Source organism: Pongo pygmaeus, chromosome 18 (genome assembly GCF_028885625.2).
Source record: "Pongo pygmaeus isolate AG05252 chromosome 18, NHGRI_mPonPyg2-v2.0_pri, whole genome shotgun sequence".
NCBI lineage: Eukaryota > Metazoa > Chordata > Mammalia > Primates > Hominidae > Pongo > Pongo pygmaeus.
In genome coordinates this window covers 12,882,910-12,907,051 of record NC_072391.2, presented here as the reverse complement: position 1 = coordinate 12,907,051, position 24,142 = coordinate 12,882,910, and the positions used below count along the sequence as shown (strand labels likewise).

The window sequence follows — 24,142 nt, the reverse complement described above, 5'->3', positions numbered from 1 at the left end:
CACCATCCGACCAACTCCACACCTGCAGCATCCTATGCTGCAGACGACACTGTGGCTGGATCCACATACCGAACTACAAGGATATTCAGCATATTGGTGTGTAAAACAAAGAACAGAAGATAGTTGATATGTCCAAGAACTGGGGAGAGGCTAAGTGAATTCTAATCCCTCTAGATGATGAAATTCCCTGCTGCCAACCAAGACGCTGGTAAGAGAAGATTAAGTGTCGGGGGAAATGCTCAAGATGGAGTCAACGAAAAAAGGTTAGAAAAAGCATGTCCCATATGTTTCCGCTCTTGTAAAAAATTCATGCTCTCTTTCCCCCTTGTCCAGAGCAGAGAAAGCAGACTGGAGTATTGAAGCTGACGCAGTGAGAGAAGCAGGTAGTTGTATTGCAGTGAGTTTTGTTATTTTTTGTGCTTGTCTGAATTTTCCAAGACTCCTATTGTAAACCTTATTTTAAACCAAAAAGAGAAAAAAAAGGGAGGATGATGGAGGGAACACAAGCTGCCTGGGAACTGGATAGACTCAAGCTCCTGATCCTAACATCCTCCTGAGATCTGTTCTGCCCTCTGAAGCTCTCTCCCCCGGACTCAGCAAGAGCAGGGCCAGGCAGGCCACTCCAACAGTGGGGAGACCTATGCCCACGGTGAGACACATCCCCCACTTCCCAGGAGCCCCCAGTTTCATGGTGGGGGGCGCAGCCCAGAGTTTTCCTGTTGCCCTCTGGCCGTGTTCTGCCAGTTATTTCGGGAAGATGAACTAATGAATAATGCTCTGGCATTTGTGAAGCACAAAAATACCACAAAAAGGTCAGTCTTCTATTTTTAGGCCCACTGATACAAGGAAAGCTGGGCTTGGAGTCAGAACCCCAGGTTTGAGTCCAAGCTCTGCCCAAACTGACTTCGAGACCTTGGACACGCCTCCCTCCTCCTCGTCTACGGGTCTTTAAGCTTTCCCCACCAATAATCACTTTATTATGTGATTCAAGATTCAGAGCCGGCCAGCAGCGGCCCAGGGGCTTGCACACGAGTTTCACTTTGCTTATTTACGTTATATGTGTGTTTGTTGGAGGTACCACAATGGACACGTCGGGAGCTTTTACGCACAGACCTGGATTTCTGGTTTCTTAAAAAATGAAAAGATCTGGCTTTATGGGGCCCCATTCCTGCAGGACAGCAACGGGAGAGAGATGAGCAGAGCTGGGTCCCTGCTCTTGCAACTTGCCTGGCCGTGTGGGCATTTTAGTTGATAATCTTTGCTCTTTATGCCTAGATTGTTGGTCAAATCCATAGGACTCAGGGAAGTTGGAACCCCCAGAGACCTTTTGAGTCAAGGCCCTCCTACAACTCCAGAATCACTGGGTGTGTGTAGGGGGAGTGGGGATGTGGAAATATGGCGATCTGCCTCCAGCAGCCTAGGTCGGTCCTCAGACCTCCTACCAAGAACCCCTTGCTCTCAACCTTTGCTAGGCTGTTCCCTCAGTCTGGAGTTCTCTTTTGCTTCTTTTCTGTCTTTACAAACCGCTGCCCCATTCTTCATGGCTTACACAGCTCAGCATTAGTCTGGGAGGAGTCTTTGCATAAGGTGGGGTTAACTATTCTCTCCCCTGTGCTTCTGCAGCAGCTCTGTCCAGCCTTGGGGCCTTGATGGCTGTGTAGGAGTCGGCCTACCTAAGTAGGGCATAAGAAATTTGACTGCAAAGATGTTTAGGTATTTAGTGTAATGATTATCATTACATTAACAGCTAGCACCCAGAATCCTCTAGGTTAAGAGGGTTTTGTTCACTTTATTGGGAAGGCTTAAAACAAAAAAGCAAAAAGAAGAGGGTTTTGGATGGTGTTCTTGATATTGTTAGCTGTCTCTCAGTAACAATTCTCCCTTTCGGTTGCAGGTACAGAACCCAGAAGCTAGTCGTGGCCAAGTGACTAAGTTGTGACCAGTGAGATAGAAATGAATGTGGCATGTGGGATTTCCTGGAAAGCTCTTTAAAAGGAAAGGGGGTATATCCTCCTCCATGCTGCTTCCTGGAAAATGGATGCGATGGCTGGAACTCCAGCAGCTGCCCTGAGCTATGAGGATGAATCACACATTAGGGACAGCAGAGCACTGAAAAGGAAGGAGCTTGGGTCCCTGACGTCTTTGTGTATCTCTTGACTACAAGGCTTCTTTTACCCGAGAGGGAAATTAACTTCCCCTTTGAGTTTATCTTTACTATGTAGTTGAACTTAATCTTAACTGATACAGTTAGGGAAAAAACTTTGTTAATGCAGGGATGTGAGTTAAGTCCCCTAGGGACAAGGGACGGGCTGGCTCCCAGGGTTTCTGGTGCAGAGAAAGCTGCCCTGTACCTGCTGGGTGGAATCTAGGTGTGGTGGGCTGAAGGGAAAGAGGGAAAGGGGCAAGTGAGGTGGGGAGGTGACCCGCCACCTAGGGTTTACGAAACACTTGGTCAACTCTTTCCCATGTGGTGCAAGTGGACTTTTTGGGTGGAAACCAGAGATGGGACTGAGTTTTTGTCTGGGTTCATACATGGTCACAGAGATTACACACAATGGTTAAGACCCAGAAAGAGCGAGGCCCGAGAGAGACTAAAGGGTGGGAAGGGCTTGGATGTGTGTAGGCACAAAAACTAGTGGGCTTGCACCAAAGGTTTTCTGAATCTCCAAAGGAGCAGAGAGGCCCCCCCGACCTCTGTGGCCTGCCTGGAGTTGGTGCCACTTCACACATGGTAATCACTCTGAGGATACTGGCCATGTGACTAAAGTGCAACTATTTCAGGCTTAAAAAAAAAAATCCACCCTTGGAAGATGTGAAAACTACCTGAGCTTATAGGGGATTCCACAGGGACCTTTTAGGGAGCTGAAAGGGAAGGAACCCAGTTGGCTTTGAATTCAATTTGGGGATTCTCCACTCTACTCAAAAGCACTAACCTTGCCCTGCAGCCTCATCCCCTACAGATGCGCTTACATACTACCTGTTTCCAGGAAGGGTTTGAGATGGCTTATGTTATATTTTAAAACCCAAGCCTAAATGCCATTGATACTAAATACTGAAAGCTACTAAAACAAAAAGTAAATAAGAGCCCGACAATAAAAGGTGAAAAGTTATATCAGAAAGACTTCAAGCTACGGGAAGCTAATGTCACCATTTAACTCTGAGCTTCCTAGGAGCTAAGACCACAGGGAAAAAAACAGGCGACCTACACGACACACCAATTCGCCCACAAGGTTTCTGTCCCATGAAACCCTCCTGGGGCATGTCTTTGAAAGCAGCTTCATGGGAGATACAGCTGCCTGACTGCAGATGGAACCTCATTCCTCAAAGATAATGCCCTATGACAGCCCTTTTCAAACATTTTTTCTAAATAGTGAAACTCCAATTTATATATGAGATGAAAATGGAACTGCTTAGGCTGGCATGGTGCCTTACCAAGGAGGGCCTTCCCCTCCCCTTTCTAGACGCTTCTGTGGATCCTACTTTTGAAAATCATAGACAGGGCAAGGCTGGCCAGCCGGATAATGTAATGAGGAGGGGCTGGAGGTAAAACACTGGTGGTCCTCTCTATCTGTCATCTGTTTCCCTTTATTTAAGAGACACATGCACACTGAGAAACCATTCTCTTCTATTAAAACAACAGTGCAGGCATGCTAATACATGCAGTCCATGGGACATTCAGCTTTTGTGCCAGGGAGATGGCAGGGCCTGGTAGAGACTGGGGCAAACCAGAAAGCACAGATTCCAGCTTCTTCTAACTGCTGCTGCATGACAACATCGGCCTCAGTATGGCCATAGTCTCCAGTTCTTCAAGAGAAGCTGGATATCTGGATTTTGACATAACACCTCCTGATTTTGAAAATGTTGACAGCTTCATTCATACTCCTTTTGAAAATTAAGAAGTGGGTAACCCCAAGCCAGCCAAGCCAGGCCATCTATCTTGTGAGCTGTTTGTATGCAACCAGAGGGGTATCCAGCCTCTGTTTTTTTTTTTTTTTTTTCCCTGAGCTGGAGTCTTGCTCTTTCACCCAGGCTAGAGTGCAGTGGCACGATCTTGGCTCCCTGTAACCTCCGCCTCCCCAGGTTCAAGCGATTCTGCTGCCTCAGTCTCCCGAGTAGCTGGGACTACAGGCATGCACCACCATGCCCAGCTAATTTTTGTATTTTTAGTAGAGACGGGTCACCATGTTGGCCAGGCTGGCCTTGAACTCCTGACCTCAAGTGATCCTCTTCCCTCGGCCTCCCAAAGTCCTGGGATTACAGGCGTGAGCCACTGCTCCCGGTCTCCAGCCTCTGTTTTTAATCCCAGGGTGTCTGTCATACCTTGGGGCCTCCTTGACCAAACTCTGGAGATGGGGGGCTTTTGAGTCTGAGGTATGAGACTAAGACATTTAAGTCTCAGTTAGAGGTGTGTCAAAGAAGTCCAGTTTTCAATAGATCTCTTGTAGGAAAAAGCTCTAAGATTTGGACAGGAGAGCTGCCTGCCCTAAGAAAAACCTACACTTATTTATGGTTGTTGCAGATTGCAAAGCATAATATAAAACCCGCTGAGGGCTGATTCAGGAGAAGCAACCCGTGCATTTTCCACAGTCTCTGCTGTGAATGAGGACCATGAGGCGTGGGTGCCCTGAGCTTGCCTTTCATTAGTAAATTCATTCCGAGGCTGCAGCTCAGGTTTCTGACGATGCAGTGTTCATATTTTGTCACCACCCATCACGATGCTGGGAAACAGTAAAAAAAATCAATCGGCCCTGTGACCTCGCACACAAACTGAAGACAGCAAGTGTGCATGGCCTTATTTCTCCCCTCGCCAGCTCCTTCCTTGGATCTGCCCTTTCACCTCCCAGTGCAGCCTGCCAGGTCCCTGGGGTGAGAGATGGGGGGCTGGGAGGTGACTAAGTCTGGGACTTCAGCTGCTGGTGGCTCTGGACAGACTGCGGCTTACTAGAAAGATCTGCAGGTGACATAGAACCTTCTTGTTCGTGCTTCTGACTCAAGAAGTGGCTCTGGATCCTACACCCTGGCAAGATGACAGCAACGCCCGAGGGCAGGCGGGGGCTAGGAGCTACTCAGTGGGGGGCTACCCTAGGAAAGCCACCTTAGGAAGACAGGGCACAGGGCCCAAACTACCCACGGCTGCTCAAAGAGCATGGGTTGGGGGCTGAGGAAGGAGGGTTCAGATTCAAGTCTAGCAACAGCGCACCCACATGGGCCAGGTGAGGCCTGGGTCCTTGCCCGGGACTCCTCTTAGGAATCTACACAAAAACAAAAGAGAAACAAAAGCATCCACTGACATGTGGGCAGGGTTCAGATGGCAGTGACTCCAAGGGCCTGCAGGAGCCTTGGGGGCCCCCAGAAGTTCCCTCCCTCACTGCTAGGACCCTGAAGTTTGGGAAAGCTTCGGGTATGTGCACAGAGACCCCCTTTTCAGTATCCCTTTAATAAGTCTCAGATGATTTACTGTTTCAGTGCACAAAACTCAGTGCTTTCGGGGCAATGAAGGACCTGCCCCCAAATGGTGATATCTGGTTTTCTTCCTGTGCACTGGTGCTGAAGAAGCCACTTCCAGTCCAGCCCAGGGTGCAGGTCTACACGTCAGGCACCTGGGGAAGGGATGTTCCTATGGCCTCTCTGGGCCAAGCCTGAGCCGCCACAATGGGCGACCCCCACATCACTGATCACTGACAAGGCTGCACCTCACAACGCTTAAAGACTTTTTATTTCTGGTTGCTTTTCAAGGGATAACATGTCCAACATACAAAAATAGCTGGGAACTTGCAGAACCTTTTAGCCTACAGCTCTTTATCCATGGATAAATCCTCTCAGATTTTAAACACTATCCTTGAAAACCTGCAGAAAAGAAAAAATGGTCTTTCAGTATCTTGCTTTCTCTCTGTCATTTCTGTCTTAATTGTGCCCTTAGAAATGTTTTTGCTGTCGGGTGAAGGTCTGCCTGTGAGGGCTGCCACCCACGGGAAGTGCCAAGTCTAATGCCCCTTTTGCTACTGGCAGGGGGTGGGGGGGGGCCCGCATTTGGGCTCTGTGAATGTGAGGAATGCGTGCATCTTACATGAACACCTATCCAGGCCACAGAGGGTCGGCTGGCACATGGGGGACACAGGTGGACCAGATCTTGGAATCTCTCGCAGTGGTGCAACCTTGCTTTGGATTTCTAGAACTGAAGGTCGCCAGGGCTGGGCTTGATTCCCAAGGACCCAGTCCCTGCCTTGCCCAGCCCCTGCCCTCTTCCACTGGTATTACCGTCTGTAAATTAGCAAGCAAAGAGCTCCACAACAGTCTGTCAGCCAAGGCACTAGCAAGCTTGGGAGCGGCCATCTGGGCTGCCTCTCTACTGAGGCAGTCAGCAGGGCTGAAACGGCAGCAGGAGGAAGGCGGGTTAGACAGCACCCAGGAGACTCCCAGGCACAGGCGCTCACTGACCCCAGCTGGAGCAGAATCAGGAACGCACCAGGAGCAGGGTGGGTCACTATGGCCCTGCTTGCAAAGGATGGCCTCCCAAGGTTCTGGCTGGCCAAGGAGTGCCAGATTAGTTTTGTTTTTTTTTTTTTGAGATAGAGTCTCACTCTGTCGCCCAGGCTGGAGTGCAGTGGCACAATCCCGGCTCAGAGCAACCTCTGCCTCCCACATTCAAGTGATTCTCCTGCCTCAGCCTCCCAAGTAGCTGGGACTGCAGGTGTGCACCACCATGCTTGACTAATTTTTTTTGTTTTTGTATTTTCAGTAGAGATGGGTTTCATCATGTTGGCCAGGCTGGTCTCGAACTCCTGACCTCAGGTGATCCACCCGCCTTGGCCTCCCAAAGTGCTGAGATTACAGGCATGAGCCACCGTGCCCGGCCAGGAGCGCCAGATTCTTCCCCAGCAAGTTTCTTATCCCATCAGCCCCGTTTTGACCTTTTTGGCCAGAAGCAGGGAGGCTGTGCAGTGTGTATCCTGACACGTTCGGCCTGCTCCGGGTGTTCTAGGAGGCGGCACTGTACGAAGGGTCCAGGGAATTAGTCTTGATTCTCTGCAAAAGGCATGTGCAGTTGACACATACTTAGTATGCGCCCAAGGCAGACAGCAGCATGCCTGTGGACCCATTCCATTTGCTTGTGTTCGCCAGGACTCCAATTTTGCAGGGTGGGGTGGTTAACTTCTGCAGCTGGGCCACCTCACCAACGTCTCTCCTACCGTGTGTTTTAACAGATTGGGGCTAGGCCAGACCGACGGCTGACGACGTTCTATGACACATTATCCACAACAAGAACTGAAGATACTATCTGGAACTATGTGAGTCAGATAGAATCAGGGAGTATGTGCGGAGCCACAGAAAGGCCGTGATGGATATCAGCACAGAACAAGCTTCAAAAACCCACAGCTGAGGTTGTTAAGGGGACAGGGCTCTGTCGACGTCTGCCCTGGCAGACCTGTGGGACATGGCTAACCAGACGGCTGGACATGAGCCTTCTGCTATCTGCAGGGGAGAAACCTTAAGAGCAGCTCTTTGGCTTTAGGCCTGTCACTTTTACTCTGGCTACAGGATACAGTGGTGAGGAGAGTGCCGCAGCTCTGGGCATGTGACAGCAGGGGACCTGTTTACCCCATGAGCCTGTGTCCTCTAAAGCACTGTTGTCACTCTAAAGCAGAGTGACACCACCACACCTTACAGGGTTCGTGAGGATGAAAGCATTAATGCAATCAAAATGTTCAGGTAGCACTCGCTGTTTTGATTCCTCGGCTGCAATTTATGGTGCCTGGAACTTGGGCCCAATGAGGCAATAAACGGGATTTTCTTCTCTTTTTTTGGAGACAGGGTCTCACTCTGTCACCAAGCCTGGAGTGCAGTGGCATGATCCCGGCTCACTGCAGCCTCTTGACCTCGCCAGGCTCAGGTGATCCTCCCACCTCAGCCTCCCGCGTAGCTGGGACTACAGGTGCACACCACCACGCCTGGCTAATTTTTCTATTATTTGTAGAGGTGGGTTTTATTTATTTATTTATTTTTTTGAGATGGAGTCCTGCTCTGTTGCCCAGACTGGAGTGCAATGGCACGATCTCAGCTCACTACAACCTCCGACTCCCAGGTTCAAGTGATTCTCTTACCTCAGCCTCCCAAGTAGCTGGGATTATAGGCAACCGCCACCACACCTGGCTCATTTTTTTGTATTTTTAGTAGAAACGGGGTTTCACCATGTTGGCCAGGCTGGTCTCGAACTCCCGACCTCAGGTGATCCGCCCACCTCGGCCTCCCAAAGTGCTGGGATTACAGATGTGAGCCCCCACGCCTGTCCTGGGATTTTCATTTTCCTAAATGTCTTTAGACAAAGGGGTATGTAGTAAAAGAAATGGCCCAGCTCTTTGGAGAAAAGAACGCGACACAAAACAAAAGTCTTCCTCACATTAGCTGTTATGACTGAAGGTTTTAGGAGTTAATAAAGTGAGACACGAGAGAGCCTTTCTAAAGGAAATTTAAATATCTAGGTTTAAGGGATTTATATGAAAATCGTTTATGAGAAAAATAAAGTTATTTTCATCTAGATTCTTAAAAATCTCATGTTACATTGCATTCAAGACACATGACTACTCTATTTGCATTTCTTTGATAGAGAGTTGAATGGATGAGCTTGAACCATATGCAACTGCCAATATTCAACTAACTTGACCTACAGAAACAGCCATTTCATATGGTTCAATCTACTCTAAGTTCATCCCTCTTAAAGATCCCTACCAGAATAACTCATGGAGGATGGGGATGGAGGGAACCAGAATAACTCATGGAGGATGGGGATGGAACAGCCAGCAGTGTATTCAAACAAATCAATGGCTTTCCCCAATTCTCCATTTCTCTTTGCCCTGTCTGCGCATGTGTGTGCAGTAGTGTGCGTGTCTACACACCAGTGTGTGTTCCTCTCTCCAGCTACATTCATCCTTTCATTTCCAAAATCGGTAGCTTCAACAAAATGCTTAGAAATAAGGTTGGCACTTATGGGGAGGTGTGTGTCTTCTTGACAGAAAACCCACAAAAAGGGGACTTATTAGGAACTGGAAGGGCTTCTCAAATGGGCTAGGTTGCTCTCTTTTCCCTTTGTTCCTCCTTACAAATGCTAAGCTAATGTGTCCAACATTAAAAATCACCCTGGCTATTCTGCATTTGTAGTTTTGACTTTTTTTTTAGTATTATTAATATTTCATCATAAAAGTATTGATTTCCTTTAACTAAGAGACTTTAAAGTTTACTGCATTCTTAAGCATGAGTTTATTACGTCTTGGGGCCAGATGTTTTTCCCTCCCCCAGAAGGAATGCTTTTCCTTCTCTATAATGTGTGTCAAGAAGAAAAGAGGAATTGATTCACAGAATTCTGCATTACAGGCAACTTTTAAGGAACGTATCTAGTATGTATACTCAGAGCGACGTTTCTTAAACACAACTGTATGTTTCATTGTTTAGCCTTTTTAATCTGTTAGAGGTAAGAACCAAAGCACAACATTTACGTTAAAATATGAGACAGTTTCAAAGAAGCAAATCTGGGAAAATTAAGACAACTCTGGACATGACCCTAAAGCTGTCAACTCCTCACAAGTGCTCCAGGGGTCATAAAAACCTTAGTTTCTATGTTGTCATCCTCTTCCTTCAAGAAAGGCAACAGAAAACGAGAAGGAGTCCTGCTGGTGCGGAGACTACCTAGAAAAGGCACCATTTCCCTTTCTACGTAAATCGCTGGTGTCAGATGCCAATTGCAGAGTTGGGGAAGGAAGGCTCCGTTTCACAGAACCCATCCAGGAAGCAGGCGGAGGGCAGTAACTGGCAAACAAACACGGCGCTCTGAAATGTTTAAATATTGAACATCCTTTCTCCTTCCTCTACATTTATTATTAACTTGGACCCACATCACTATGTGCATTGACTTCATTTCTTCCCAAGAATCCAAGACACAATGGACAATGCTCAGAGGCTGCGGGGTGGGGGTGGAGTGGAGATTTGGGTTTCTTTCTTCATACTTTCCGGTCAGCCCCACGGTTTTAGAGCCATGAATTCCTGGAAGCGTCTCAGCCTTTCAATGACCCCTGGCGCCCGAATGCAGATGATTAGTGCCCCAAATATTGACAGACTAGACTTTCTTCCCCTTTCACACAGGGGAGCAGTGTCAGAGGGAGGCTGGAGGAAAGATGCCGTCGCCACCTGACCGGTGAGATTGTGGGATCGTCATTAGGACAGGTGCTCTATTGTTTGGGACCACAGTGGTGCCCTTAGCTTTGACCAGGTAGAAACAATGCTCAGGATGCTGTGTGAATGCCACAGGGGACCTAGTTAAAACCAAACAAAACAACCCTATCCACAGACACCAGTAACTGATGTCTTTTGCTCAGCTTCTAGACAACAGAGGGGGTTGGCACTGGCCCTGCTCTGACAGGTGCAACCCACCAGACGTCAGCGTCCTGGACCAGCAGCTGAGCAAACACACAGCTTGGGTCCCCCGTCATTCCTCATGAAGATGAACATTTGGGATCAGAAATAGAAACCCCAAATCTCTCCAGAAAACAAGGCAGCACCTTTTCTTGGGAACAGATAAGGGTAGCAGGGTGGACCATCTGTCAGACCCATGCAGACACCAGCCACCCTCCTGCAGAGGGAAGATCTTGTGGGTGTGCTAGCAGGATGAGCTGGTTATGAGCATTCGTTTTTCCTGGGCTTTTAGTTGTTCAAGTGAAATTGTCCCAAATGACCGGCCTAAGGCTTCCACTTTCTTTTAAAAGACAGCACTACATTTGAGATCGATGTTTTCCCCTGAAATGCAGGCTAAATTTATCCTTCCGCGCATCCTGCTCTCTCGTCTCTGTGCTAAGCTGGTCCTTGCTGTGCTGAGTTAGGCGTCTGCTGTTCAATGCTGGTTCCTAGCCGGCAGTACGCAAGCACCTAGTTCTATCCTTTTGCTCATCACACACACAAAACCCCCTGGTTGTCTGAGAGATTCCTTTGCTGCCTCATTCTCTGTAGTTCCATTAATTAAGCTCTCACTTCCCGGGTTCCTCACCCGTCTCCAGCTCTCAGAACTATCCTAAAAAGCTATCAAAAGTTGGCTCCATTTGAACAGCTCCAGAGAGCCCCTTCCCCAGCCAGCCCCCGCCCCCCGAAAGTGGCTGAGTACTCATTATTCGATTGCCTTTTGCAATAGTGAGCTGGTGCAGGGTGCCATGAGCTTAACGGACTGAACTAAATCAGAGAACTCGCTACTCTCTCCTGCGCTCGCTTGGCAAGCTGCCCTGTGAGTGAAATTACACTGATTGATTTAATGCCTGAGGCCCAGAGGGCCCAGTATTTCTGAAATCTCTATTCATCTATACAGATGCAAGAGTACATGCCCTAAACAGACATTTTGAGCTATGGTTTCTACTTTGCTATTAACCCGTAGACTCTCTCTCTTTTTGGCAGGAGTGAGAAATAAAAAAGTGACTTGATAGAAAGAACGCCTGTGCACATGCTGGCAGAGGCGCACACGTATGTGCAGAGGACCTCAGCCTGGAGCACTGGGCAGGAGTCATCTGAGAGCCCAGGTGAATGAAGACAAGGGCCCAGGTGTGGCCAGGTGGGCATCCCCCTACTCTGCTTTCTGGAAGGCAACTTGGCAAGGTGCCACCTAGCGCCTGACAAATGGACAGCCCCCTTGACTCTAAGGAATGGTTTCTGGAGGAATAAGTGGAAATGTAGACCAAGATTTCTGAAAAAGGATGTTTGTCATAGGGTGATTCATAAGGTAGTAGAAACAACGTAAGTGGCCAGTATAAGTGGATTAAGTAAAATCTGGCAAATTCAGACTGTTTTGGGTTTCACTGTGTCCCCTTCAAATTCTTAGGTTGAAGTCCTAACCTCTAGTACCTCAGACTCAGAATGTGACCTGGTTTGGAAATGGGGTCGTTTTACAGATGCAATTAGTTAAGATGAGGTCATTAGGTTTGGTCCTAATCCAATATGACTGTGTCTCCTAAAAAATGAAAATTTGGACGCAGATTTTCACACGGGTAGAACATCATGTGAAGATGAAGGCAAGACTGGGGTGATATTTCTATGAGCCAAAAAGTAGCAAACATTGCCAGCAAAACACCAGAAGCCAAGGAGGGAGGCCTGGAGCAGAGTCCTCCTCACACCCCTCAGAGGAAACCAGCCCTGCCAATACCTTGATTTTGCACTTCTACCCTCCAGACCTGTGAGACGATCAATTTCTGCTGTTTATGCCACCCAGTTTGTGGGACTTTGTTATGGCCACCTCAGGAAACTAACACTCAGACAATGGACTATTATGCAGTCATCAAGAATGAAGTTTAGAAGAGGCATTTTACAGTACAGGGAAGTGCTTCTGACATGATGGCAATGTTGTGAAAACAAAACCTTGTGACTCAGCAGTTCTGCTTCTTGTACTGCACATGCACACAGAGAGAGGTGTGCCCAAGGATGCCCACTATGACGCTGCCTGGGATAGAAAAGACTAGGATGACTGAATCACTCAGCCAAAGAAACGCAAGTAGCCAAGCTTTGGAATACTACGCAGCCATGAAAAGGAATGTGTGAAATCTGTAAGTGCTAACACAGATTCCTGATTTACAGTAGTGTCTGAAAAGAGCAAGGTGCAGCAGGGTATAGAGAAATATGATTTTATTTAAGGGAAGCCCAAACCTTAACACAATTACAGATCCATACATAACTCCTTATCCTAAACCTCTGTGGCCAGATATGTCTTGGAATTTAGAATCTTTAGGAGGTAAAAGGCCATGTAGGGCACACATAGGTATTATGTTACACTGTCAGCTGGGTCGTGAGCAGCTAAAACCAAACCCTGAATTTTTGCAGAAATGAAAACATAAACTCACAATTACTGGCATCAATGACTCTAATAAACCCGCCCATAAATACCTGAAGGCAGGTTTTGGTTTTGCCATCATACGAGTTAGGAAAAATATTTTGATTTTCAGAGCTGTTTGGGTTTCAGAATTGCAGAGAAGGGGTTGTGGCTCTGTTCTGTTCATCAGCTCTGGGCACATGTATGAAATGCAACTGCACAGAGAAGGGTCTGGAAAAATAAAAATAAGGCAAATGATGACTGAGGGATGTCTGAGGAAGGGTGGTAACTGATGGGGTGTTAAGTCGCACCTGCAATGTTGCAATTTTTTTTTTTTTTTTTTCAAGACATAATCTCACTTTGTCGCCCAGGCTGGAGTGAACTGGTGCGATCTTGGCTCACTGCAACTTCTGCCTCCCAGGTTCAAGCCGTTCTCATGTCTCAGCCTCCCAAGTAGCTGGGATTACCGGTGGGCACCATCACGCCCAGCTATTTATTTTTAGTGGAGATGGGGTTTTGCCATGTTGCTCAGGCTGGTCTTGAACTCTTGAGCTCAGGCAATCTACCTGCCTCAGCATCCCAAAGTGTGAGATTACAGGCGTGAGCCACTGTGCCCAGCCTGATTTTTTCAAAAATCAACAATTAACTCATGTATTTTTTTTTTAAATGAGAGAAAGGGACAAAACAGGGAAGATAGAAGTGGAAAGTAAACAGAAACATTAACAATGCTTTCTTCTGGGTTGATAGGATTGTGATTTCTTCTTCCTGTAGCTTCTCAGTTTTCATTTATAATATTCTACGTTCATGTATTAATGCACAAAAATTAACACAACGGGTCTGCAGTAATAGCAAAACAGCTGACTGGTTCCATACATTCCTGTTATCAGCTCATCCCCAGGGCCTCAGTGACCCCGTGGGGTCAAGTCCCGCTGCCTGCCTGACTCACCACCACTGGTGACTTGTGCTCCGACGGCCCCACACCTCCCTGGCTTTGAAGCCCGGCCCCTCCCCGGCCTCGCTTACATACTGGCCACTTTGATTCACCATCTCTCTTTCTCCCTGTCCTTTATTTTTCTGCCCTCTTTGGCCTTTGATTGCTTTTTGGGAGTTTATCATATTGAACTTTTATCCCTTTCCAGGAAACTCTATTATTTTTTTCTTCCCTTTCACAATTAATAAATAATCATGAGAGCGCTTCTATGGATAGAAGTACATCCTGCCTCCTACACACAACTGCTGGAGCGTCTCTTTTGTGGCTCTTCTGGGCCTGAGCTGAGGGCACATCACCTGTTACAGGAGGGAGAGCATTCTGGTGCACCGCTGTGCTCGGAGAAAGGGTGCCAGCCATTGGCTCATTATTTGAGCTGCTCCTGGTCCTACAAGATGGCTGTGCTTTCCTGGCCATACAGGGGATGGAGCACTGGCCTGGGAGTCTAAAGGCTGGGGTATGGACAGGGAAACGGACGCGCATAATATAAGCTAAGAGGGTGGGCTTTGGGGGCAGACAGACATGGGTTCAAGCCACAGCCCTGATGCTGACTGGCTGTGTAATGGAAATTGTAGCCTTGAGCCTCCATTTCCCTGGCATAATATGGGGGAAATAATCCCTATGTCATACATCATTGTGAGGATTAAGTGAGAAGAGTACACACGACCTTGCTTGGCACAGTGTCTGATATGCAGTAATTGCTCAATAAACAGTACCTGTATTGTCAAGTTCTAGTGCCTCCAGACCTCCTCCACCAGGAGGAGGAGGTTTCTACCATACAAAAAGGCCACAACTAGCCCTAATTACGTCCAAGACATAACGTGTGGCATTTGGGATGACATTTTTAAAAGTCATTGGCATGAGTTGGACGTAGTTGCTGGCATACCATCTAGCAGCACCAGGAAATAAGTTCCGGAGCAACAAGCAGGTACTGGTCACCTGTTTTTCATCTCAAATCCACAACACGAACTACTCACCGCACTTCTAATGTTCACAGCAGTGATTCTAATACTTTCTTTCTTTCCCAGAAATCATGAATCTGAGGTCAGACCACAATCAACAGAGATTTCTGGAAAGGTATGAAATGCAAACTTATCTCATAATTTACAGGAAAGAAAAGGGAACAGGAGGCTATTTTACCAGTAAGAACAGAGTTTTTTTCTCAAAGTCAGAAAGAAATGGAAAAAAGGCACGTTTTAGGGAAGAGAAAGGGTGCCAGGTGAGTCTGGATTGCATCAAGGTTTCCAAATTATTCCAGAATGTGTTGCAGGTTCCAATTTCTTTTTTTACATTTGGACTGCTTTAAGGAAAATGTTACATAAATTGAACTATTTTATGATCAAAATGGGACACAAGTGAGATAATCTGGTCTTTACGTGCTGTCGGATGACAGCTTTGTGGCAGTCTGACAAGTTGAGAGCTGTATTTTTTAATACAACAGTTTCACTGAGATAGAATTCACATACTGTACAATGAATCCATTTAAAGTGTACAATTCATGGACTTTGGGTGGATTCACAGAGTTGTGCAACAACCTCCACAATCAATTTAGAACATTTTCATCCCCTACCTAAGAAGTTCTGAGTAGAGCTTGTAGCAGGGGATTACAAATACTTTACTCCTAACCCTGCTCTGTAGAACAACCTGGAACCTCGGCTTCAGAGAACCTTGCCCTCCAGGTTCTGTCGGCCATTCTCTTGCACGTGGTTCAAAACGTTTCATCTTCAAATCAGGCCCAAGTCCAAGAACTTTCCCTTTCCAAAGAATTCATCACAGGAAAATATCCCAGGTCAAATTCCTCCTTTTGTGCTAATGATGCGAGTAGTCAGGGCCACTGCAGGGCATGCTGGGCTGAATATCTACCTGGGATACAGCACTGGGGTCTCACCTCCCCTTATCTGCCCAGGGCGGAAATTGATGACAAAGGGGAATTCTGTGCCTAGCCAAACTGTTGACAGGTGTCACACGGGCAGCAACATATTCATTCCTTGGGGATTGGGCAGCCTGTGGGCTGAGACATCAATGCTCTCCTGTCTACGGCAACCCCTGTCTGGGACACAAGATTCTCAGCGCTCTTCCTCTCCCTCCTCCTCCCAGGTCAACATCCTTTCCTCAGAGAAGCCTTCCCAGACACTGGTCCGGGTCAGATCCCCTTACTGGACATTAACTCAGCATCTGCCAGTTCCCTGAGGGCACCAAACACGGTGGGAAGTTCTGGACTATCTAAGGTGTCCACAGTGCCCATGAGCTCCAAAGGGGCTGATCTGTTTTGTTTGACTGACCTCTGAGTCCCCAGTGAACAATGTTTAGCACACAGAAGGGGGGATTAAAGATCTGTTGGCTCCACCATCCATCCATCCCTCTCTCCCTCCCTCCCTCTCATCCATCTGTCCATCCACCCATCCATTCCTGTACATCTATCCATCTATCCACCCAGCAGCCACCTACCCATTTACCCATCTGCCAATCCATCTATCTATCCAGGCTTCTATCTATCCCTCTACACCAATCAATCCGCCTACCCATCCATCCCTCTCTACCCATCCATCAATCCCTCTGCATCCATCCATCCCCTCTCTCTCCCTCTACATCCATCCTTCTATAACCATCCATCCTTCTACATCCATCCCTCCCTCCCTCCCTCTACATCCGTTCATCCATCTATCCCCCTTTACCCATTTATCCCTCCTCTATATTCATCTATTTATTCATTCATCCCTCTATATCCAAATATCCATCCATCTATCCATTTATCCAGTACTTACCAAGCACTACCTATATGTCTAGTATAGCCCAGGACTTGGAAATTCAGCCGTAAACAAAACACACTGCCTGTTTTCCTGGAGCTTACAGTTTGATAATGGGATGGGACACGGCAGGGCCAGTCAAGGAATAGAAAATGTCAGGAGAGGCTGAGTGCTCTGAAGGAATGAGCAGGGCAGAGACCCCTGGAGTGCTGGGAGTGGGGACAGGGTTGCCATTACATAGGATATCTGGGAAGACCTTCTGAGATGGTGAGGTCTGAAGAATGATCTGAAGGAAGCAAGGACACAGCCACATAGGTACCCAGGGTGACTTCTCCAAACAGAGGCCACCCAGGTCAGGGCCCCCCAAATAGGAGCATACCTAGCAAGGTCAAGTCTGAGGAGAGGTCCCTTAAGTTGTCTTGGAGTGGGCCAAGGGGACCATGGCGGGGGTGAGGTTAGTGTCAGGAAGTGCAGAGGGCCCAAACTGTGTAAAACCTGGGGCTACTGTAAGGACTTTGGCTTTCATCTGAGTGATGGGAGCCAGTGAAGAATCTAAGTAAAGGAGACACTTGACCCGACTCACACCCTGAAAGGATCCTTGGTGCTAAGAATAGACCATAGAGGGCAAGGAGAGAAACAGTGGGGCTGACTTTAAAGCCACTGGCCCAGGCTTGGCCAAGGTCAGGAGTCAGCAAACAATGCCCTGCAGGCCAAATCCAACCACCTGCTGTTCTGCCAGCGAAGACTGATGGGGGCACAGCCCCACCCACTCGGTGACGTATCCTCTACGGCTGCTTTGGCTGCAATGGGAGAGGCTTGTTGCGACAGAGACCATATGGCCCTAAAAGCCTGACTCTCTGCTGCTTAAAGAAGTTACCCAGCCCTCTGCCCAGGAGACAGGTGTGGTGGTGAGAGGTCCTTGTCATGACTGCATCTCCCAGGTAGAGCTGACAGGCTTGGGGAGGGACTGGATGCAGGAGTGGGAGAGGCCGCGGATGACACTGGCTTTGGTCCTGGACTAATGGGTGGATTTGGGCTCCGGCTGTGTGACTCAAGGAAGTATTGTTGGCTGCCTCTTCTTTCCAGCTAAGTGTGGGTCATCATGCCCCACGCGTAGCCCGCCCTAAGGCCGGCCCCGTCAGTGACTGTTTTCCCACTCCAAGGGCTGTGTGTGGTCAGAGTAGAGTGGGACCTTCGCCCTCTGCTTGAAGCCCATCAGCTCTTCCCTGGGCCCTCCGACCAAGTCCAGGACAGGTAATCGGGAGCAGGGGCCATTCCCACGTGGCTTTATCTCCTGCTGACCCCCATCCTCAGGCTGCCTGCAGGACCCATGTGCACATGGTGGTTTTCACAGCCGGCTCATTCCCCTGCCGGGATGCACCACGTGAAACCTTTAAGACCTCCTTCCAGAGCTTTCCCTGCTCTAGGTCTGGTACAAAGGTGAGTTAGCCCCAGGACACCATGAACTCCATGAGGGCAGGGCCATCCAGAACCCATTTCCCAGTTCTTAGCACAGCCGTCCCCCAAGTGGATTTGCAGAAGGCATGACAAGCTTTGTGGAATTGGCCTCTCCTGAAACTGGGCTCAGCACACGAAACATCCCACTCCTATATCCAGAATCCCTCCTTCCCCAAGCACGCTAGAGCCACTGCTCCTACAGAAGAGAATGTCACCAATGGCCCTCTCTTCACTCTGACTTAACTGGGTTAGGCCTGGACGTTGGGCTTTTCTAAAAGCTTTCAAGGTGATTTTAAAAATGCACAGCTGGGGCCGAGGACCACAGGGCTGGGCTGGCTCAGGCCTGGGCCTCAAGCTGGGGAAGATCCTACAGGCGTGAGGACTCCGTACTTCCAAAAGAACCACGCCTCTGGGCACCTGGGCACTGTTAGGGCAGCCTGTAGGTCCCTTTCAGCTAAGGGGAGGGTGGCTTTTCTTTGCCGCTGTGGGGTTCCAGTTGAGTGGCTTCCTGATCACCTAGTTGGCTGTCCCACAGAAGTTGTGGAGGTACAGGACGGAGAATGAACACGGCTGTCTGCTTGGAGGAGCAAGGAGCTGACCCGAGGACTACGCTGAGCTGAGCAGGCTTCGTCACCCCTGGCAACAGGAGACTGAGGCCACTGTCCAGCTGCGGGCTGCAGGGACGCCCCAGGAGGATGGATGCTCACTCAGCTCCTTGCTCTCCTGGGATAGCATGATTTGCTCATTTGGGTGCAGTTCCCTACCAAGTTTCAGAGATGTATTCACTCTAAGGTGGATGAGGTAGCTTGAGAGATGACCAGCCTAGTAGTTTTCTGAGAAAGTCCCGAGCGACAGGGCTAGGAGGCACTCTCAAGGTGAGGTTCTGGGTTTGCAGATTTCAGGTCAATGACTTAGAATTATCCTCCAATGGGCTTGATAGTTACGGGGTTCTGATCCTTCTGGCAGGCCTCTGAGCCTTATCAGTAACAACACAGGACAGGGAATAAGAATAAAAAATGAGAACACAGAGCAGGAGGCCAGGGTCAGGCCAAGCCAGGATAGGACACTGGCTTTGTTGTGCACTAGCTGTGCAACTCCAGGTAAGTTATTTAACCACCCTGAGCCTCAGAAAACCTCAACTGCAAAATGAACATATGCCTACCTTTCCCCAGGGAGGTTCTGACGATGAGTTAATGAATGAATGGAAGATGCCTTTAACAGCTTCAAGTGCAGAAGGTGTCACGTCTATGGGGACCCAGGGGAGCCTACCCTGCCCTCACCCTGGGCGCCCCCGCACATGCTGTTCCCTATCCCGTCTGCTCTGAGGAACACTCGCACGATCTGCTGGACGGCAGACGCAGCTGACAGCAGTAGCTTCACTTAAGCCCTTTGTTTTCGGTTAAATGAAGGTTGCCAGGTAGAGGTTGCTAAGGGGAGGGTGCTAAGGGAAACTGCTATATAAGTGGCATGCTTTTTACAAGCAGCTGTGGTTTTCCCGTCCAGCCTGCTGCCACTGGACTGACCCTGTACATTAAGTCCTTGATGAACCCTATGTCCCATTTGCTGGCACCAGGTCTCTTCTTCAGCCTCTGGAACCTGGTGCCATCCCTACTGAGGTCAATCGAGGACTGGCATGATATCTGCCCACTCATCTGCTCAAAGACGTCTTCCCCATCCCCACTAGACCAGCCAGGCTCTGTATTATACATGCATTAGTCATGGGTGTGATTACTTGAATGCTGTCTGTCACTCTCACAAGACTGCAAGCTCACCAGGTCACCAACCCCAAGCACAGGGCGTGGCACACAGTAGGTGCTCAATAAATGTTTACTGGGTAGGCCGGGCACAGTGGGTCATGCCTGTAATCCCTGCACTTTGGGAGGCCAAAGCCGGGTGGATCACCTGAAGTCAGAAGTTCGAGACCAGCCTGGCCAACATGGTGAAACCCCATTTCTACTAAAAATACAAAAATTAGCTGGGCGTGGTGGCAGGCGCCTGTAATCTCAGCTACTCGGAAGGCTGAGGCAGGAGAATCACTTGAACCAGGGGGGCGGAGGTTGCAGTGAGCTGAGATTGTGCCACTGCACTCCAGCCTGGGTGACAGAGCGAGACTCTGTCTCCAAAAAAAAAAAAGTTTATTGGAAAAAGGAATGAATAAAAAGACAAGCCACTGCTTTCCTCAGAAGCCTACCTCTGTAGATCCACGAAGACAATAAGCTAAAAAAGTCCCAAACTCACATCACTGAAGGGCTTAACTACACTCTTGACCAGACCCAGAACCTTCCAGAAAGATTCTAAATTTGCTCCTGACCAGCACACCTTAAATCTCCACTGCAGAGGCTCCTGTGCCTGGGCTGCACCAGTGTGTACCACTGCAGGTCAGTGCCTTATTATGATTTTTAAAAGAGTTCTAGCTGAGAGCCAGCCAGGGCTGTGAAAAGCAGGAGAAAAAGCTGTTGACACATCACAACTATCGGGCAAATGCCACTTGGCTCATGAAGCCTAGACAGCTGCTTAGTGCCACGGGCCAAGCACAGGCATCTCCAGGCCTGCTTGATCACAGCGCTCTGACAGGCGTACCCAGGAGCCACGCATGTGAGGATGCAAGTATGATCACAGTGCCCCCAGCTTCCAACCACAGCTCCCCCAGGGCAAGGCCAAGAATTTTGTCAGGTTCCTGGGCCCTGAGGAGGATCCCTGGACACTGGACTGAGCAGACTGTGGGGGTCCGATGGCCTAGCAGTGGGTTTCAGCAACACCACCTACCACTGAGTGACTTCGGGCAAGTTACCTCACCTCTCTGGGCCTCAGCCTCCTCCCCCGGTAAGTAGGGAGAGTAACCACACCTTCCTCCCTGCTTGCTGTGAACCTGGGCTGTGGAGATACTTAGCCCAGTGCTGGCAGCTCGATGAGTCTCACAGAATGCTCTGTCAAATGTCCCCAGTGCCGGAGTCATTTAAACCTTTCAACCTCAGGACAGTGTGGGGACCAAGTGCAAAGCACACTACTGCTTCCTGTTGTGTGACCTGCGCTGGTCAGCTCACCTCTCAAGCCTCTCCCACCTCACTATGCTCTGAGGTTACTGAGATCACAAATGGGAAATGCTTTGCCTATCCCAAGCTGCTACACGATGTGCAGAGGCAGCTCCGTTCTCAGGAGCATATCTGTCATAACCAGGCACACTGTCCCCACCCCCATCACTGACCATGCTAGCCAAGGGCACCTCCCACATCCCATACCGTCCCTCACCCAGCTGCCCTGGTTTCTGGTGGGACCCCAGTGGCCCCGCACTGCTGTCTCCAATCCACTTCCCACCCGGTACGTGCAAGGAGCTTGGACAGACATGAGTCAGGTCCAGCCACTTCCTTGCTTCAGGGCCCTGAGGCCACCCAGAGCATGCATAATGAAACTCACATCTCTCCTTGCACCCCTCCAGATTCCCCACGGTCCCCAACAACCCAGTGCCCCCCCACACCCCGTGTTCTGGCTGCATGAACCCTGTGGGTGACTTGCCCTGTTGATGCCCCCACCACTTCAGTTATCCCCCTGGCCCCACGGTCATCCTTTTCCATGTCTGCCTCCCGTGAGTGAGCTGTCCTCTGCACGGGGGCCTAGGACGGGTGCAGGAGGCACTTGGTGTGCACTGGCTGGAAGAAGGAACCATGCCAGAGATGGTGCCCTCCATGGTGGCTCTAACAGGGCAGGTGCTCCGAAGTCCACCTGCCTGGTGCTGTCCATATGGCTGGCAGAGCCCAAAAGCACTAGCTAGAATACTTGGGAGGACCCTACGGAAAGGCCTGGAGGAGCCAGGCCAACTGCCCTGCAAGTGACTCCAGCCAGGGCCGTGAAGCTGGGAGTGCTGGCCTGCCACCCCTGCGCTTGCGACCTTGGGCAGGCAGCTCTATCCCTCTGAGCCCTGGCTCCCTCCTCAACAGCAGTGGCCATTATGACACTACGATCATGTGAAGCACTCACATGTAAAATGCTGGCGGAGCTAAGCTCCTGCTGTGTGAGGCAGGTCCTATCATCAGCCCCATTTGAAAGAAGGGGACACAGAGGCTCAGGAGCTTCACAGAACTTCCTGACGTCACAGAGTTGTCTAGGGGTAGGTGTGGATTTGAACCTGGGGGGTCTGGCTCCTGGTTGTGTGGCCCTAGCCTCTTGATTGCAATGGCTTTCTCGGCAGGGCTGTGGCACAGTTTAAACAACACAATGGCTTACACCTGGGCACAGCAGGTGCTCTGATGATGGTGGCTTTCAAGCTGCTCAAGTCCGGCAGCTTGAGCAAGCCTTTCAGGTGCCTCGAGTTGGGTCAGCACAAAGGGCCACTCTGTGGGACACGGTGGGGACAGGAGGACAGGCCAGATTCTGCATTTGTTCTTTGCTGGATGTGGAGAGAGGGCAGGATGGGAAAGCCGTGGCCTCCACCAGGCCGAGCACTGCTTCCAGATGCTAGACCACTGTGCTGAGCCCGTGGACATTTCCCTTGGGCTTCATGCTGGAAATCTGGCCAAAAAAAGAACGTTTTTCTCCCCAAATGCCCAAGACTTTGTAAATGTCAACTATTTCAGAGCATTTTCCGGGTTACTGAGTGGTGGTGGGGGTTTTTGAGGAAGGCTCATTTCATCCACACTGACTCTTCCTGCCACCCGGCCATCCCTGAGGTTCAACAGGATATCCGTGAGCCAGGAGGCTGGAGTGTGCCTGGAACCCAGCACTGGAGACCCAGCTGTGGGCCGGTGAGGTCATCGCCCTCAGAAAGCCACAACAAAGGGGCACATAGGTTACCCCAGAAGCTCTGCAGAGCCTTCAAATCGACTTAGCAGGAAAAGAAAGAACAAAGGACAAGAGGTAACTTTTGTTCTCAGGAAGCCGGTAGAAGAGGTAGAAGCAGCAGGCACCCTCTCCAGGGATGAACTTTGAGACTCTGGGCAGAGGACCTTGCTTTCTGACTCTTGCTTGCCCCAGCTATAAAAGTAGGACTAATAACTTTATACAATATTTACATACTTATCTCCTTATTTTGTGTAAAGCACCTAGCCCAGTGCCTAGCACATAGCTGGCATTCGATAAACAGGATTTTTATCCTGGGGCCTTAAATAAGTCTGTAAGGCTAGAAGTAGACCACATATGCCATAAGCCTGAATTTTACCAGCTAGCAAACATTTTCAGAGGAGTCACTGCACGTCACAGTCCAAACTTTGTAGTTCATACAGTTGAAGCATCTGCTCCCCAAATCACGCTGTGAATTTCTCACCCTCAACATGGAAAATGAGGAGGCGACTTTCGAGGACTGAGCTCACAGCAGGGAGTGACGGAGACAGTAAAACAATCCAGCAGCCAGGCTGATGGGTTTTGGAATGTGTTTTTGTGATTACTCTGAGGCTTCAGGAAGCAGGCTGTTTAAGTGTGAAGAGATGTTGCAAAACAGCCATTCCCATCACACTGGGATAATATTGACTTTTGGCCCTTTAGGAATTTGAGATGTTAAAAAAATAATACTGTGTGTGTTTTTGGAGAGAAGCACATTTATACTAAATGCCATGGCTGGACGGCTGCAAATAAAGAAAACTGTATTTTAGTCATGGGATTCTGGTTATAGAGAGAAAAGAAGTGTAGAAAGCTGTAACCTCAGCAGAGGTGCCAGGAGGTGGGAACCGAACTCACTGGTGTCTCCATCATGCCAAGCTTGGAGGTTCTGTCTGAGATGACAAGCCAAGCTATGAGTGGGCCAGCCCCTGGAGACCCCCACCAGTTCCGGGGGACCTTGCCAGTCACCACAACTCCTGAAGGCCTCCTGGACAGAACAAGACCCACAAGTCACAAGGACTGTTGGGTCAGAAGTTGGGATCATCGAGATGCCCTCCCTAGCTAAAATGCACAGAGAACATTCAGGGAGGGAAACCAAGGCTTCTTAAGATTTTGCCTTAAGCTAGCTCTGTGGCTTCCCACTCCCTCAGTCAAATTGGTCACCAAATCCTGTTAGTTTCCCAGCCTAGCTATTTCTGTTTTCACTTCATGGTTATTTACCCTGAGGAAACCCTTGCGCAAGGGCACTTGGAGATGCCTATTATTTGTTAAAGGACGAAAAACTGGCTACCGTCTAAACATCCATCA

The 24,142-nt window shown here is 49.2% G+C and overlaps 1 protein-coding gene across 13 annotated transcripts in view; it reads right to left on the bottom strand.

Annotated features, from left to right (window-relative positions):
- The window catches only part of CLEC16A (C-type lectin domain containing 16A), a 231,993-nt gene that overhangs the window by 19,377 nt on the left and 188,474 nt on the right, over positions 1 to 24,142 (bottom strand). For 2 of the 13 annotated variants that reach the window (XM_054452621.2, XM_054452620.2), the window contains exons 22-23: positions 6,259 to 6,367; positions 5,691 to 5,847 (exon numbers count right to left, since the gene is read on the bottom strand). The exons of 8 other annotated variants lie outside the window; for them this stretch is intronic. In XM_054452621.2, the coding sequence (XP_054308596.1) occupies positions 5,820 to 5,847; positions 6,259 to 6,367 (137 nt within the window). In that variant the 3' untranslated portion in view covers positions 5,691 to 5,819. Of the gene's footprint in view, positions 1 to 5,689; positions 5,848 to 6,258; positions 6,368 to 24,142 lie in introns of those variants that run through there. 3 more of the 13 variants (XM_054452624.2, XM_054452623.2, XM_063654111.1) reach the window with 2 other exon arrangements.